We start from the raw sequence: 16,251 nt of genomic DNA on the forward strand, positions 1-16,251 counted from the left end.
ACTGATGCTCCAGAAGGAAACACAATGCATTAAAAAAATGGAAAAAAATATAACTTATTTTGTCTTCTGGCCTGGGAAACATGTAAGTATCATCTGTAGCTTCTGTAAATGGATAAATATATATTTAGGCAAAATTAGAAAAATGTATACATCTCCATTCTGTTCAAAAGTTTACACCCCTGGTTCTTAATGCATTGTTTTTCTTGTGAGCATTTGAACCTTCTGTAATAGTTGCATATGAGTCCCTCAGTTGTCCTGTGTGACAAGATGGATCTCAGAATCATACAGTCATTGTTGGAAAGGGTTAACATACACAAAAATGCTAACAAAACAAAACAAAACAAAACAAAACAAAACAAAACAAAACAAAACAAAACAAAACAAAACAAAACAAAACAAAACAAACAAACAAAGAATTTGTGGGACCTGAAGGATTTTTCTGAAGAACAGCACGCAGTTTAACTGTTCAGGACAAACAAGGAACTCATGAACCATCACTAAAAATCACCAAAAAACAAAACAAAACAAAAAAAACACACAGCTGTGGATCATTCGGGTAACAACACAGTATTAAGAACCAAGTGTATTATTCAACTATTGTTTTCTCTTATGGACTATATGTCTTTTATGTGAAATATTTAATTCGGGTCAGTACTACATAAAAATAACATGCATTTTGTATGATCTCTCTTATTTTGATAAAATAATTAACATTTTGCAGATTCTGCAAGGTGTATGTAATTTTTTTTTACTTCAACTGTAGATAGATAGATAGATAGATAGATAGATAGATAGATAGATAGATAGATAGATAGATAGATAGATAGATAGATAAATAGATAGATAGATATTATTTTTAGTTAATGCAACATGTATGCCATCATTCATTTCAAAAATCATATGTGTGTTGATTATTTTGACCAATATTATATGTAAAACAACCATTTTAATAGGTGTATGTGTATGTGTATGTGTGTGTAACAAAGAAATTGCTTTTGGGGACTTTTATTTTGACATAGACTCATGCAGTGGAGGAAGTACTCGGTAACGGTTTACTTCCTGTTGTAAACGCATGTTAGAAGTCCACGCGGATAATTGTTGATCTGTTTTCAGCAAGATGTGTTTTGGTTTATAAGCTATACACTATTTGTAAACTAATCTAATATAGATCAAGTAGTAATTTGTATAAACTGTTGAAAACATGGTCCGAGCAAAAAGGTAGGTAGACGTTACTTGTCTTTGTAAGTTATTGCTAATTTTTTGCTCGATATCAGTATGGCAGAACTTTGATCATGTTTTTATGAAACATATTTTTAAAAATCCATCATTTAACCTACCGATTTATTGTATTTTACTAGGAAATTTGTAAAAAAAAAATAGACACGAGATAGTTATGCAGGCAGACGTCTGCACTACAGTGCCTATTATACGTATATATATATATATATATATATATATATATGATTTATGATTTACTATTGCTTTTTAGTAATACTGCAAATGCTTTTTTTTTTGCATGTTTCCTCATTTCAAAGGATAATAAAAAGGCGTAAAGTAAAAAAGCAAGAAGAATATGACAGTGATGATCCTGCAGCTTATAGAAATGAAGCCATTCCAGATAAGGTACTTTTTTTCGTTTTTAAATAAAACTTGTTTTATATTATTGTTATTTTCTGATTGTAAACTTTGCGTTTTTTGCGTCTCATCAGAAATCTTCAGAATATGTGGAGGATAAAATAGATGAATTCCACAATGAAAAAATCGCAGTGAGTTTTCCTCATGTTTTTTTTTTTTAAAACATGAACTACCGCAATACTATCCTATTATTACATAATAATACAACTTTGATTTTGGTCTATAGAAACTTTTGGCTCAAGGGGTTCAAGAAGACAGTGATCTAGATGATGAAGATAAAGCGGTAAGCAAATAAAACAACTACAGAACAATTGTTTTGTAACTGGTAACATGAGGCTTTTTACTGATGGTGATAGTTGAACCTTTTCCACTTTGTTTGGTGATCAGTAATAGTTTTTTCTTTTTAGGAGGAGATCATGGCCCTGGAACTTTCTGAGTCTGATGATGATGATGATGAAGAGGACGAAGAGGATAATGAAGAGGAGACAGACATGGAAAGTGACCTAGAAGGAAGGCAAGATGATGGTAATGTGATTTAAAGATTAGCCAAATATAATTCTGTTTATGCTCGTTTTTTTTTAAGAAAAATATTTATGAAAACATTCAAACATATAAAAGTATTTTCTTCCTCTTGCGCATAGATGTTTGAAGCATTGTCTTCCATTTCCATTCCAGATCTCCCAAATGACATGGCTTGGGGAAACAAAAAGCAGATTTTCTATGATTCTGATTATGTCACTAAAAGTAAGCATTTTTTCTATTTACCTATGTATGTATGAGAGGATGTAGCTTTATTTATTATTATTATACATGCGTATAATATATACATAGTCTAGCATGTTTGATTGATCTATTTCGCAGAGGACAAAACATTTGAAGACATTGAGGCAGAAGACAAAGAGGAGGAAGAGGAGGCCAAAAGAATTCAAAAAAGATTGGCAGCCAACCTAAGCGAGGAGGATTACGATCTAAACCTGCTTGAGGTACTACATTTCCTTGTTCCTTTTGTAGAGTTCAAGTGTTTGCATCATATTACCCAAATATGATATTCCTTGTACCCTTCCTGTGGTCTGTTAGGAGTTTGCAGCAGAGGCTGAAGTGGAGAAAGAAGTTGAAAAAGAGGAAAGGATTGTAAAGGATTTGAAGACCATGTCACAGAAGGAAAAGCTCAAACTGCTAAAAAAAGAATCACCAGAGTTTATGGAACTCATCCAGGACTTCAAAGCAAAGGTAAAATATTGCAGCAATGACATTTACAGTGGTGTGAAAAAGTGTTGGCACCCTTCCTGATTTTTTATTTTTTGCATGTTTGTCACACAACAACTGCAATCAAGTGTTTGCGATAACTTGCAATGAGTCTGTTACAGCGCTGTGCAGGAATTTTGGCCCACTCATCTTGGCAGAGTTGTAATTCAGCCACATTGGAGGGTTTTCGAGCATGAACCGCCTTTTTAAGGTCATGCCACTGCATCTCAATAGGATTCAGGCCACTCCAAAGTCTTCATTTTGTTTTGTTTTTTAATCAGCCATTCAGAGGTGGGTTTGCTGGTGTGTTTTGGATCATTGTCCTGCTGCAGAACCAAAGTTCGCTTCAGCTTGAGGTCACAAACAGATGGCCGGACATTGTCCTTCAGGTTTATTTGGTAGACAGCAAAATTCATGGTTCCATTTATCACAGCAAGTCTTAATGGTCCAGAAGCATCAAAACAGCCCCACACCATCACACTACCACCACCGTATTTTACTGTTGGTATGACGTTCTTTTTCTGAAATGCTGTTACTTTAACGCCAGCTGTAATGGGACACGCACCTTCCAAAAAGTTCAACTTTTGTCTCGTCAGTCCACAGAGTATTTTCCCAAAAGTCTTGGGGATCATCAAGATGTGTTCTGGCAAAACTGAGATGAGCCTTTATGTTCTTTTTGCTCAGAAGCCGTTTTCGTCTTTTTGCCCAGTCTCTTTCTGTCACGTTGAGATAGGGGTCTGGGTCCAAATGCAGGGTAAGAAATGATTTTAATATAATTAAGCACAAATAAACAAACAAAAGGCCAACACGGCACAAAACTAAACATAAACTGAAACACAAAATAAACAAGATCAAGAACAGAATCAAAGCCAGGAATTCAGGAACACAAAAGAACATCAAAAACACAAGACATAAGACAAACCATACGGAAGACAATGCAGCCAGGATGAGTAGTGGGAAATGAGTGTTCTTATAGACCAAATGTGATTGTGAACAGGTGTGCGTGTAATCAGTGATAACGACTAGACAGGAGTGTACAATTAGGGATGTGTGTGCAGGGAAGGGAAAACAGCGACCTCAGGTGGCTGAGGGGAGCCCCACAGCCCAGATCATGACACTACCCCCTCCCCACGGAACGGCTCCCAGACGTTCCACAAGTCTGGAGGGTGGAGGAACGGGGGAAGGCAAATCAGGGGGAGGGACGGCGGGCCAGGTCCGTGCAGCGCAGTCACCGCTGCGTCAGGTACAGAAAGCACGGTCGCCGCAGTGTCAGGAACAGAGATTGCGGTCTCCGGCGCGTCAGGCACGGAGATAGCGTTCACCGCCGCGTCCGGAGCAGAGAGAGCGGTCAACGCCGCGTCAGGAGCAGAGAGAGCGGTCACTGCCGCGTCCGTAGCAGAGAGAGCGGTCACTGCCGCGTCCGGAGCAGAGAGAGCGGTCACCGCCGCGTCCGGAGCAGAGAGCGCGGTCAACGCCGCGTCAGGAGCAGAGAGAGCGGTCACCGCCGCATCCGGAACAGAGAGAGCGGTCAACGCCGCGTCAGGAGCAGAGAGAGCGGTCACCGCCGCGTCCAGAACAGAGAGAGCGGTCAGCGCCGCGTCAGGAGCAGAGAGAGCGGTCACCGCCGCATCCGGAACAGAGAGAACGGTCAACGCCGCGTCAGGAGTAGAGAGAGCGGTCACCGCCGCGTCAGGAGCAGAGAGAGCAGTCACCGCCGCGTCAGGAGCAGAGAGAGCGGTCACCGCCGCGTCCGGAACAGAGAGAGCGGTCAACGCCGCGTCAGGAGCAGAGAGAGCGGTCACCGCCGCATCCGGAACAGATAGAGCGGTCAACGCCGCGTCAGGAGCAGAGAGAGCGGTCACCGCCGCGTCAGGCACGGAGATAGCGTTCACCGCCGCGTCCGGAGCAGAGAGAGCGGTCAACGCCGCGTCAGGAGCAGAGAGAGCGGTCACTGCCACGTCCGGAAAAGAGAGTGCGGTCACCGCCGCGTCCGAAGCAGAGAGTGCGGTCACCGCCGCGTCAGGAGCAGAGAGAGCGGTCACCTCCGCGTCCGGAACAGAGAGTGCGGTCACCGCCGCGTCCGGAGCAGAGAGTGCGGTCACCGCCGCGTCCGGAGCAGAGAGAGCGGTCACCGCCGCGTCCGGAGCAGAGAGAGCGGTCACCGCCGCGTCCGGAGCAGAGAGAGCGGTCACCGCCGCGTCCGGAGCAGAGAGAGCGGTCACCGCCGCGTCCGGAGCAGAGAGAGCGGTCACCGCCGCATCAGGAGCAGAGAGAGCGGTCACCGCCGCATCAGGAGCAGAGAGAGCGGTCACCGCCGCGTCAGGAGCAGAGAGAGCGGTCACCGCCGCATCAGGAGCAGAGAGAGCGGTCACCGCCGCATCAGGAGCAGAGAGAGCGGTCACCGCCGCATCAGGAGCAGAGAGAGCGGTCACCGCCGCATCAGGAGCAGAGAGAGCGGTCACCGCCGCATCAGGAGCAGAGAGAGCGGTCACCGCCGCATCAGGAGCAGAGAGAGCGGTCACCGCCGCGTCCAGAACAGAGAGAGCGGTCACCGCCGCGTCCGGAGCAGAGAGAGCGGTCACCGCCGCGTCCGGAACAGAGAGTGCGGTCACCGCCGCGTCCGAAGCAGAGAGTGCGGTCACCGCCGCATCCGGAGCAGAGAGAGCGGTCACCGCCGCATCCGGAGCAGAGAGAGCGGTCACCGGAGCAGAGAGAGTGGACGCCGCCTCCGCCGCCCAACGAGCGAAAATGGCCGTCATCCACTCGGGCTCAGTCGGCTCAACGACCGCCTCCGCCGCCCAACGAGCGCAAATGGCCGCCGTCTCTTTGGACAACGTCACCTTCTCCCTGAAGGGCAAAAAAGAAATCCTCCCTGCTGGACCCACTGAAGCTGGCTGCATTCTGTCACGTTGAGATAGGGGTCTGGGTCCAAATGCAGGGTAAGAAATGATTTTAATATAATTAAGCACAAATAAACAAACAAAAGGCCAACACGGCACAAAACTAAACATAAACTGAAACACAAAATAAACAAGATCAAGAACAGAATCAAAGCCAGGAATTCAGGAACACAAAAGAACATCAAAAACACAAGACATAAGACAAACCATACGGAAGACAATGCAGCCAGGATGAGTAGTGGGAAATGAGTGTTCTTATAGACCAAATGTGATTGTGAACAGGTGTGCGTGTAATCAGTGATAACGACTAGACAGGAGTGTACAATTAGGGATGTGTGTGCAGGGAAGGGAAAACAGCGACCTCAGGTGGCTGAGGGGAGCCCCACAGCCCAGATCATGACACTTTCTTACGGTGGAGTCATGAACACTGACCATAACTGAGGCAAGAGAGGCCTGCAGTTCTTTAGATGTTGTTGTGGGGTCTTTTGTGACCTCTTGGATGAGTCGTCGCTGCGCTCTTGGGTAGGGTGACCGTATTCTGAGAATCCAAAAAGAGGACACCCTCCCCAGGACATTTTATGATATTTTACAAAATCCCCCCGGACATAATTTTATAGCCAAAAAGGAGGACATGTCCGGGTAAAAGAGGACGTATGGTCACCCTACTCTTGGGGGTAATTTTGGTCGGCTGGCCACTCCTGGGAAGGTTCACCACTGTTCCATGTTTTCGCCATTTTTGGATAATGGCTCTCACTGTGGTTCGCTGGAGTCCCAAAGCTTTAGAAATGGCTTTGTAACCTTTTCCAGACTGATAGATCCCAATTACTTTCTTTCTCATTTGTTCCTGAATTTCTCTGGATCTTAACATGATGTGTAGCTTTTGAGGATCTTTTGGTCTACTTCGTCAGGCAGGTCCTATTTAAGTGATTTCTTGATTGCGAACAGGTGTGGCAGTAATCAGGCCTGGGTGTGATAAACTCAGGTGTGATAAACCACAGTTATGTTTTCAACTGCATGTTGTGTTTAATTAATATTTAAATTCGTTTGATGATCTGAAACACTAAAGTGTGACAAACAAGCAAAAAAATAAAAAATCATTAAGGGGGCCAACACTTTTTCACACCACTGTATATTGTTTTTTTTGCCATTGAGAGACTATAAGGGTATTTCCTCAATGCTGTTTTATTGATGATAAATTTACATATTTATTGCATATTCAGCTTACAGAATTGAAGAATGAAGTTCAGCCCCTTTTGGAGATGGTCAAAGATGGACGGATTCCTCCTGGAAAGGCTAGTTAAATCTACATAATTGTAGCTCTTAATGCATGTTTTTTAGACTGTTATTCAATTCTTATGTCTAATATACATTTTCTTCTTATATTCATCCTTTAGGGTGCAAAATACCTCATGACGAAACAGCAGCTTTATCTTAAGTAAGCCTTCTCTACATTATTTTATATGCTCAAATGCTTTGACTGCAGTATTATGTAATATTTATATTCATATCACAAAAATATTGATCAAAAGTTTGAGGTCAGTACAATTTAATTGAAAGAATAACTTTTATACAGCAGGAATACATTACATTAAAAGTGGCAGTAACAGTACTTTTATGTTGTTACAAAAGATTTCTTAAAATAAGTAAATGCTTTTCCTGAAACATAATGTGTCACGGATTTCCACAAGAGATATTGTTTATTTTGAGCACCAAATCATATTAGAATGATTTCTGAAGTATCATGTGATACTGAAGACTGGAGTAATGATGCTGAAAATCTAGTTTTGCCATCACAGGAATAAAATGCATTTTAAAATGTATTAAAATAATAATTAGTAGTATTTGATATTACTATTTTTACTTGAATTGAACTGAATAATTACTCTATTGTCACTTCACCATTTTTCACTATAAATATTCATTTTTTTTCCCAGCTATTGCACAAACATCAGTTTTTACTTGGTTCTAAAAGCGAAACGAATTCCAGCACATAATCATCCTGTGATTGGGAGATTGCTAACCTACAGAAATGTAAGTACAAACAAATGTACCTTTTTTCCACAGGTATTTATTTTTAAAAATCGTAAGCTTTCAAAATGTTCTTTCATTATCACTTTCACAGCTGATAAATGAACTAGGAGCAGTAGATGCTAGACTGGCTCCTCAACTCCGTCATCTTCTCTATGGAGACAGAATTGTAAAGAAATCAGCGGGCAGCAAACATATCAAAGTAATTACTTTTCCATTTTCATTTATGTAAGTTATAACATTGCCTTTTTTCTGAGTCTGACGTGTCTGTATTTTAGGTTTCAGGAAAGGCTAGGCTGGAAGAAACCGATGAGTCAGAATCCGACGAGGAAGCAAATCTGCGCTTTTATAACGCTATGGCGGAGAGACAGAAAGTCAAGAGGAAGAAGAGCGAGATGCAGAATGAGGATGGGTGAGTCCATTTACAACATTCAGTGCTTGAAGTTTGTCATAACTAAGGCTTTAGAAACCTTACTGTCCCTCACTGCATTTCCAGATTGGTGGAGGAGGAAGAAATGGAGGAAGATGCTAAAAGAGCGATCACCTATGAGGTGAGGTGTTGTGGTTAAATTATGAATTCAACTCTCACAAATTTTAAAGTATATTAGGGACAATGCTATCATAACCACATCATACGTTTTGTGAAAAGATGTCCAAGAACAAAGGGCTCACACCCAAGCGGAAGAAGATTGATAGGAATCCCAGAGTCAAACACAGAGAGAAGTTCAGACGTGCCCAGATTCGTCGGAAGGGTCAGGTAAGTGTCATAGGATTCCATAATTCACTTTTGTTTGTCAAATGTAAGGTATCACTATCCAAAACAAACACTGACTGTAGATTATTCGTATTAGGTTCGTGAGGTACGGCGTGAGGAGACGAAATACAGTGGAGAATGGTCTGGAATTCGTGCTGGAGTTAAGAAGAGCATCAAACTCAAGTGATACATTTATAGATGATACTCATCCAAACTTGTATGTGATATTAAAATGGACTTTTCTGTTGTTTTTGCAATGTTTATACTCAGTATCACAGATGTTAACAGATGTTTTATGCAACTGCTCAAACAGCAAATATAATAAAATCAAGTTCTGATCACAGTTTCAAAAAAAGTATTTTTGGTGATATGCGCATTTTAAAACTTCAAAAATATTAACACATTTAATTAATGTTTGTTGTAGAAAGTTTATTTTTTATACCTTATACATACATTCTATATTATTTAAAATGTAATTTACATTAGTTGTTAAAGTGTGTGTGATTTGTTGCATACGGCAAAGACAACATTAGGATAATTACTGAAGCATATATTATCTTATTTTTAAACTGATTAGTCCAAAGAAAGATGAAATAAGATCTTTCTGTACAGAGGACATTAGATCTGTAATAAGCAAATGAATTTCAAAACAGACGTTTCTGAACTTGCAGATGTCGTTTGAAACGACACAAAGAGAAGTCAGTTTTTCAGGATCAGTTTCTCTATTCAAATCTGAACCACAATTATTACAATACAGCAAAAGCTGATCCCAGATCTGCCTTGAGCCTTTCAGTACAGGCGAAAACCACAGCATGGTTTTTCAGATTTGTTGAGACATAAATTGACTGTGTGCTGCAGTCAGATTAATGACTATCCTGTCCTCAATCTCTACTTCTTTTTGTACATCTTCATCTGTGAGGACCAGCTCTTGTTGCGTGTCCTTGGTGACAACAACCACATAACCACGGCGTGTGTCGAGAACGTTCGCAACCACTGCCTGGTGGTTGTACGTTTCTAAGGCACGCCGTGCTCGCTCCAGAAGGATGGAGGGGTCTGTTTCCAGCTTGAATGAGATGACAAATGCCTTAGGTGCCCAGTCCTTCACCAGTGGGGACAGCATCTTGGGAACCATCTTCATACTTATCTAAATAACATTAAACAAACAGATGAATGACGTATATTGTTTGGAATATGTTGTTTTTTAAAAAAATCATTTATTTTATTTTATTTTATTTATGGGTTGACCATTATGTGTTTTTCAAGGCTGATATGATTATCAAAGATAATTGTATGGGTCAAAATTGTTGATTTTTCTTTTATGTCAAAAATCATTAGGAAATTAAGTAAAGATCATGTTACATTAAGATTTTTTGCAAAATTCCTACTGTAAACCTATCAAAATGTAATTTTTGATTAGTAATATGCATTGTTAAGAACTTAATTTGGACAACTTAAAAGGTGATTTTCTCAGTATTTTGATTTTTCAGATTCCAGATTTTCAAATAGATGTATCTCGGCCAAATATTGTCCTATCCTAACAAGCCATACATCAATAGAAAGCTTATTTATTGAGCTTTCATATTATGTGTACATCTCAGTTTTGTAAAATTTAACCTTATGACTGGTTTTGTGGTCCAGGGTCACATATATATGTCTGGTGTAAAAGTTAAAAATTAAGAACAAGGGCTCTGACAAAAACTTTCTTTATATGCTTTTAAATTATTTTATCTGCAAATTGGTTTTGAGAATGACAGAGACTGATAAAAGCATACAAAATATTGGTGCTGATAATCAGTAAACCCCTGAAATAATATATATAATTAAGAATAACAAGGGCTCTGACAAAAACTTTTTAAAATTCTTTTGAAGTATTTAATTGGGAAGTCGATTTTGAAAATGATCAGCCGACCCCTAATATAATATGTGTGTGTGTGTGTGTGTGTGTGTGTGTGTGTGTGTATTTGGTGTAAAAATGAAATTTAATGTCAAAATTAAGAATAACAAGGGCTCTGACAAAATTTTTTTTGTCGATTTTGAAAATGACTGATACCGATAACCAATAAAAGCTTAAAAATTAATATTTATATAATATTTATATATATTATATAAAAGCTTAAAAATGATATATATATATATATATATATATATATATATATATATATATATATATATATATATATAATATTCTAAATTACATAATTATAAATAAATCTTATATGATGAAAAAATAATATTACATCAAACAGGACAGTTTCAGGGCCAATGCCGATTATTACAGATCAAGTATACCGATATTTTGCACCAATATATACGGTGCAAAAAAAAATTTATGTAAAAATTAAGAATAACAAGGGCTCTGAGATAAACATTTTTTAAATGCTTTTAAATTATTTTATCAGCAAATCGATTTTGAATATGTATATATCGATAAAAGCCAAAAAATTCTTAATATTGGCCCAATAATTGGTCGACCCCTAATTTAAAAAAAAGTGTGTGTATATATATATATATATATATATATATATATATTTTTTATTTTTTTTTTTTTTTTTTTTGACCCCTAATATATAAAAATTATTAAAATTAATAAATATTAGATCAAACAGCACAGTACTATAGTGAGTAGAAAAGCATTAATGTAATATAATAAAAAAAATTATGTATATATATTTCTGAATAATAACAAATTTATCATATTTATTTTTTCCACATAAATTTGGTCTTTATCCATGAAAATATATAGCTGCTTTTTAAATTTTAGAATGTAGGTCCCTTGCACAAGGATGATCATATTTGGGGGTCTGTGGCAATTTAAGAGATTAAAAACCACTGGCCTAGAAGACTGAATTAATATTTGTATTTATTATACAACACCTGAAGTGGCCCATTAGAAGACTGGATTTTGTGTTCTGGCATTTCATATGCTGGGATGTAAAAATCAGAAACAGCAGCAGCCAAATAAAACATAGCCTTGGAACCTATGGAAAGAAAAACCAGAAATGAATACAACTAGTCAATCTTAAAATAAAGAGCCTCAAGTAATCAAAAAGTGGCTTTGTTCACCTATGGAGCTTAATGCTTGAGCTGCAGCCTTAAGTAGATGGAGATACTCAGACAAGGTGTTGAATTCCACCGGCAGCAGTAATCCTGCCGCTTTCACTGCCTGATAGCGTTTTAAAACCTTTGCGATATTTGGAAGCGCGTTTTGATCCACCAGGACCTGATTTGCATCCTCCTTACCAGTCTCTAATCGTAAACTATCCAGTAAATTAACCCCCGTGTACAGACGAGTGTATGGGTATAGAGAACGATGCCTGTGCATAAAGATCACCGCATAGCCCGAGTCCAGAAAATACTCAGCAGAGGAGGCCCCTCGCCGACCACTGCTGAAGTTGTCCAGGAACCGTACTGTTCGGGATTCCAGAGGAACTTTAGTACCTCCTGAGGTGATCAAAACTACTCTGCGCCCAGCCGATCCGTGGCGTTCGGCAAACTCTGCCATGAGTTTCTTGACCTCCTCCACATGAGAGGGGACCGCAAACTCTTCAGACAGTCCTACGTCCACTGCCTTTGAGGCTGAGGGGTCAGAGTGGGCCATTGTTAAACCTAAATGAAGGAAGTTTTAGTTATTTTTTTTTATCAATATGCATGTGTTTATGAAAAATTTGGAATTAAACATAATCTGAAGAAAATCTGATTTCAGACCCAAAATAATATGTGACCCTAGTCCACAAAACCAATCTTAAGTAGCACGGGTACAGTGCCTTGCGAAATTATTCATACCCCTTTATTTTTTTCACATTTTGTAATGTTGCTGCCTTATGTTAAACTACTTTAAATTACTTTTTTTTCCCACATCAGTCTACACTCCCTACTCCACAATGGCAAAGCAAAAAATAGGTTTTTAACATTTGTGCAAATTTATTAAAAATAAAAAACTGAAAAGATCCCGTTGCATAAGTATTCATACCCTTTTCTGGGACACTCGAAATTTAGCTCAGGAGCATTCATATTGCTTCTAGATGTACTTATTTCAGTGTTTTATTTTTAATAAATTTGTAAAATTTACAATCCATACACCATAATAATGACAAAGCAAAAACCAGATTTGCAAATTTTACAAATTTATTAAAAATAAAACACTGAAATAAGTACATTGCATAAGTATTCATACCCTTAACTCAGTACATAGTTGAAGCACCTTTACAGCCTCAAGTCTTTTTGGGTATGATGTGACAAGCTTTGCACATCTGCATTTGGCAATTATCTGCCATTCTTTGCCTCACCTTTTCACCTCTCAAGCTCTGTCAGCTTGGATGGGGGCTGGCAGACATTTTCTAGAGTCCTAGTTGTTCCAATCATCTTCCATTGTGGATAATGGAGGCTACATGTTTCTGTGAACCTTCAATGCAGCAGATTTTTTTCTGAACTCTTCCCTAAATCATTGCCTTAACACAAGTCTGTCACTGAGCTCTACAAGCAGTTATCTTGACCTCAGGACTTGGTTTTTGCTCTGATATGCATTTTCAGCTGTTAGACCTTTTGTGAGAGGTGTGTGCCTTTCTAAATTATACTCATTCAAATGAATTTGCCACAGTTTAACTCCACTCGAAGTGTAGTAACATCTAAAAGCAATATGAATGCTCCTGAGCTAAATTTTGAGTGTCCCAGAAAAGGTTATGAATACTTACGCAACGGGATCTTTTCAGTTTTTTATTTTTAATAAATTTGCACAAATGTTAAAAACCTATTTTTTTGCTTTGCCATTATGGAATAGGGAGTGTAGATTGATGTGGGAAAAAAGTAATTTAAAGTAGTTTAACATAAGGCAGCAACATAACAAAATGTGAAAAAAATGAAGGGGTATGAATAATTTCACAATGCACTGTATATTTGTAGCAATAGCCAAAAATACAGTGTATGGGTCAAAATGATCAATTTTTCTTTTATGCCAAAAATCATTATGACATTAAGTAAAAATCATATTCCATTAAGATATTTTGTAAATTTCCTACCGTAAATATATCAAAACCTAGTAATATGCATGGCTAAGAACTTCATTTGGACAACTTTAAAGTTAATTTTCACATTTTCCCCATCCTAACAAATCATACATCAATGGAAAGCTTATTAATTCAGCTTTTGGATTATGTATAAATCTCAGTTTTAAAAATTTGGCCCTTATGACTGGTTTTGTGGTCCAGGGTCACATATGACATGCTACATAATTGTCCCTGAGAAAAACATTGTTGGTCAACTATGAAATGAAGGTCAGATAAATATTTGACCAAATTCTTGCCCTAATTTCAAGTTAAGTGTGAGAAAGAGTATTACGATACAATTATCATGACTTCTTACCAGACAAAAACTAATGCATTTTCATTTAACATGCGTACTACACGAATCATTCCTAAAAACAATACATTCTCGATGTCAGTGTAAGCGCTGATACGGATAAATTAACATAATAAGATAAACAAGGATTTACCTGTTTGCTCACTCACAAATAAAACGCTTAAGAATATAATTCACCGCGAATGACCCTAATAAACTTGGACTTGTTAGTGTGTGACAGGAGCAATTCCTACAATTTATTATGGTTGAATGTGCGCATGCGCAGCTTCGGATGTTGTGATTGGCTCTTTCAGAGGGCTGCTGTGAAAATTCCAAAATAAAGGTTTTCAGATTACTGTTATATTTTTTACGCTTTTATGGGAGACGTGGACCACACCGGTATGAAAGACAAAAGAAAGTAAACAAGAAAACAGATAAAGCAGGTCTAGTACGTAACTCATTTAATGTGTAGTGTACAGTAAACAATCTATAATTATCTATTCAACATATAAAACATATTTCCAATGTAGGCTTTGTAGGAGAAATGAACTGCAACATATTTGTAGAGCATGTTTTCCCCATACAGGTTCACAGGGGGCAGCATTGTTTAAGTAATACGAAATTTAAAGTTTTTTTTATAGTTTAAAAGCTGCAAATCATTTTGCATCATTAGGACTGTGGCCACGACAACTTCGCATTATTAATGTGATGATTACCCATCCTACAAATAAATAAATACTCTTTATTTAATTCACGAGTATTAAAATAACAATGCAATAAATTACAAGAAAAAAGGAAATTGTTATTTGAAACGAGGAACACTTGCTGTACAACACAAAGGTAGAACAGATGAGGAATATTATTCTTCCTCCACGCAAACAGAGCACAGTGGGGAAACGTCTTTATTGAATTAACGTACTTATGAATATAATATGTTTCTTATTATTGATTTATTATTTACACTTTTTTTTACTGTTAAATAATTTTTGGGTGCTGTCCACATCTTTTATTAGGAAAAAATATATTAGTAGCTATATTTACCGCTTTGCCAAAGGCTTTATGAATTGTACTGTTATTAGCAGTAATAATGTTTCTTATAAATAGATTACAGATTTAATATTAAAAATATTGATTAGTATTAAACATACATAGGATATTTGAGGAAATCACAATCCACTATGGCAACTCATCCATGAATTGCCGGATTTAAAACAAGACAAAGATATAACCGCATAAAATCATCTTCATTTTATTATTAAATAAAAAAATGTTATGAACTATTTACACCTTCCATTTTTCAATTTATATTCGGATATACTGCTACTTCGACAATGTTTTTTTTTATAATCTGTGGTGTTATTAGCCGTAATAAAATTTCTTTTAAATCAAATTACATTTCATTTTCGAAATTGTTTTTGTTGTGCTTATGATAAAGGTAAACGTGAAAAGTCACTGATAATAATTCTCGTGATTATATTCTTGCACACCAATGGCACTACTTTCCGGCTGCAAAGCCTGTCGCAGCTTGGTACAATGGGCCGTTCTCCGGCTAATGTCCAAAAGTAGTTCCGGATTTTTGATCCGCGCAGTCCCCGGATGTTAGCTATTCAGAGAGAAAGACGAACGAGCGAGAGAGAGGCGGAGAAGCTAGGAGACGCCACGGACAAACCGGTAAAGGGATTGCGGGTCTCATACCCACGACAAACACGGAGAGCTGAGGCTCGTTTCGAGGAGAGAGAGGGAGCTGTGATCGAAAAAAGGAAGGGGAGGGGACGGCTAACTTTGACAGACCTGCACTGGCCTCCAGGAGCGGACACGAGCCCGGGTGAGTGCGGGTGAACGTTACGAGCTCGCGACATGGAGCTCGCGAAGTTGAAGTCAGGGCCCGCGAAAAATGGACGACTTTAACTGTTAGTTGTGTGGTGCTGAAGTTCTGAGCAGAGCGGGAGGACAGACGTTCAGGCCTCAAGTGGTATGCCGCTGCCGCCGTCGGTCGGGGGCAGGTGGGGACACTGCAAGCTCCACTGTCACACGAGAACAAGTTTAGTTAGCAAGCTGCTAGCCGCCAATACGGTTTTTCTCAGACAGGTAGCGAGAGTGAGCTGCTAATTAGCCGCCAGCTTTACTTTAGCTCGCCTGCTATTTGTTCGCCTATCTGACAGGCGTCAGACTTGAAATATTTGTGACTGAAACTCGGTCAGTAAGCCGAGCTGGAATGGAGCTCTTCGACCGGGAACTGCCAAACGAGCAACTTTTGGTCCTGTCAACTAACAGTAGTTGGAGGTGGAGGCCGTATCTATTAATATTTTGGAAACAGACGCGCGGCAGCTGCGTGTCATTTTAAATACGAATCCT

General features: G+C 38.8%; 3 protein-coding genes across 3 annotated transcripts in view; 2 read left to right on the plus strand and 1 right to left on the minus strand.

Moving 5' to 3' along the window:
- Positions 1-1,072: 1,072 nt before the first annotated feature.
- Positions 1,073-8,905, plus strand: utp3 (UTP3 small subunit processome component). Its single transcript, XM_073825809.1, has 16 exons — positions 1,073-1,218; positions 1,536-1,623; positions 1,710-1,766; positions 1,862-1,918; positions 2,043-2,160; positions 2,311-2,379; positions 2,497-2,618; positions 2,713-2,865; positions 7,001-7,072; positions 7,175-7,215; positions 7,715-7,811; positions 7,903-8,010; positions 8,087-8,220; positions 8,305-8,359; positions 8,458-8,565; positions 8,660-8,905. Exons 1-16 carry the CDS (start codon positions 1,202-1,204, stop codon positions 8,747-8,749), a joined length of 1,386 nt encoding a protein of 461 aa, XP_073681910.1. The 5' UTR covers positions 1,073-1,201; the 3' UTR covers positions 8,750-8,905.
- A 69-nt stretch (positions 8,906-8,974) lies between these two features.
- ppcs (phosphopantothenoylcysteine synthetase) lies at positions 8,975-14,151 on the minus strand. The gene is made up of 4 exons (XM_073825810.1): positions 14,051-14,151; positions 11,626-12,168; positions 11,437-11,540; positions 8,975-9,706 (listed from the first exon to the last, which is right to left on the minus strand). The coding sequence occupies exons 2-4, from the start codon at positions 12,158-12,160 to the stop codon at positions 9,383-9,385; spliced, it is 963 nt and encodes a 320-aa protein (XP_073681911.1). The 5' UTR covers positions 12,161-12,168; positions 14,051-14,151; the 3' UTR covers positions 8,975-9,382.
- A 1,371-nt stretch (positions 14,152-15,522) lies between these two features.
- foxj3 (forkhead box J3) overlaps positions 15,523-16,251 on the plus strand; it is an 86,382-nt gene continuing 85,653 nt past the window's right edge. Inside the window, exon 1 of the mRNA XM_073825489.1 lies at positions 15,523-15,721. The gene's annotated coding sequence lies outside the window, so the exon portion shown is untranslated. The remainder of the gene's footprint in view (positions 15,722-16,251) is intronic.

Source organism: Garra rufa, chromosome 20 (assembly GCF_049309525.1).
Source record: "Garra rufa chromosome 20, GarRuf1.0, whole genome shotgun sequence".
NCBI lineage: Eukaryota > Metazoa > Chordata > Actinopteri > Cypriniformes > Cyprinidae > Garra > Garra rufa.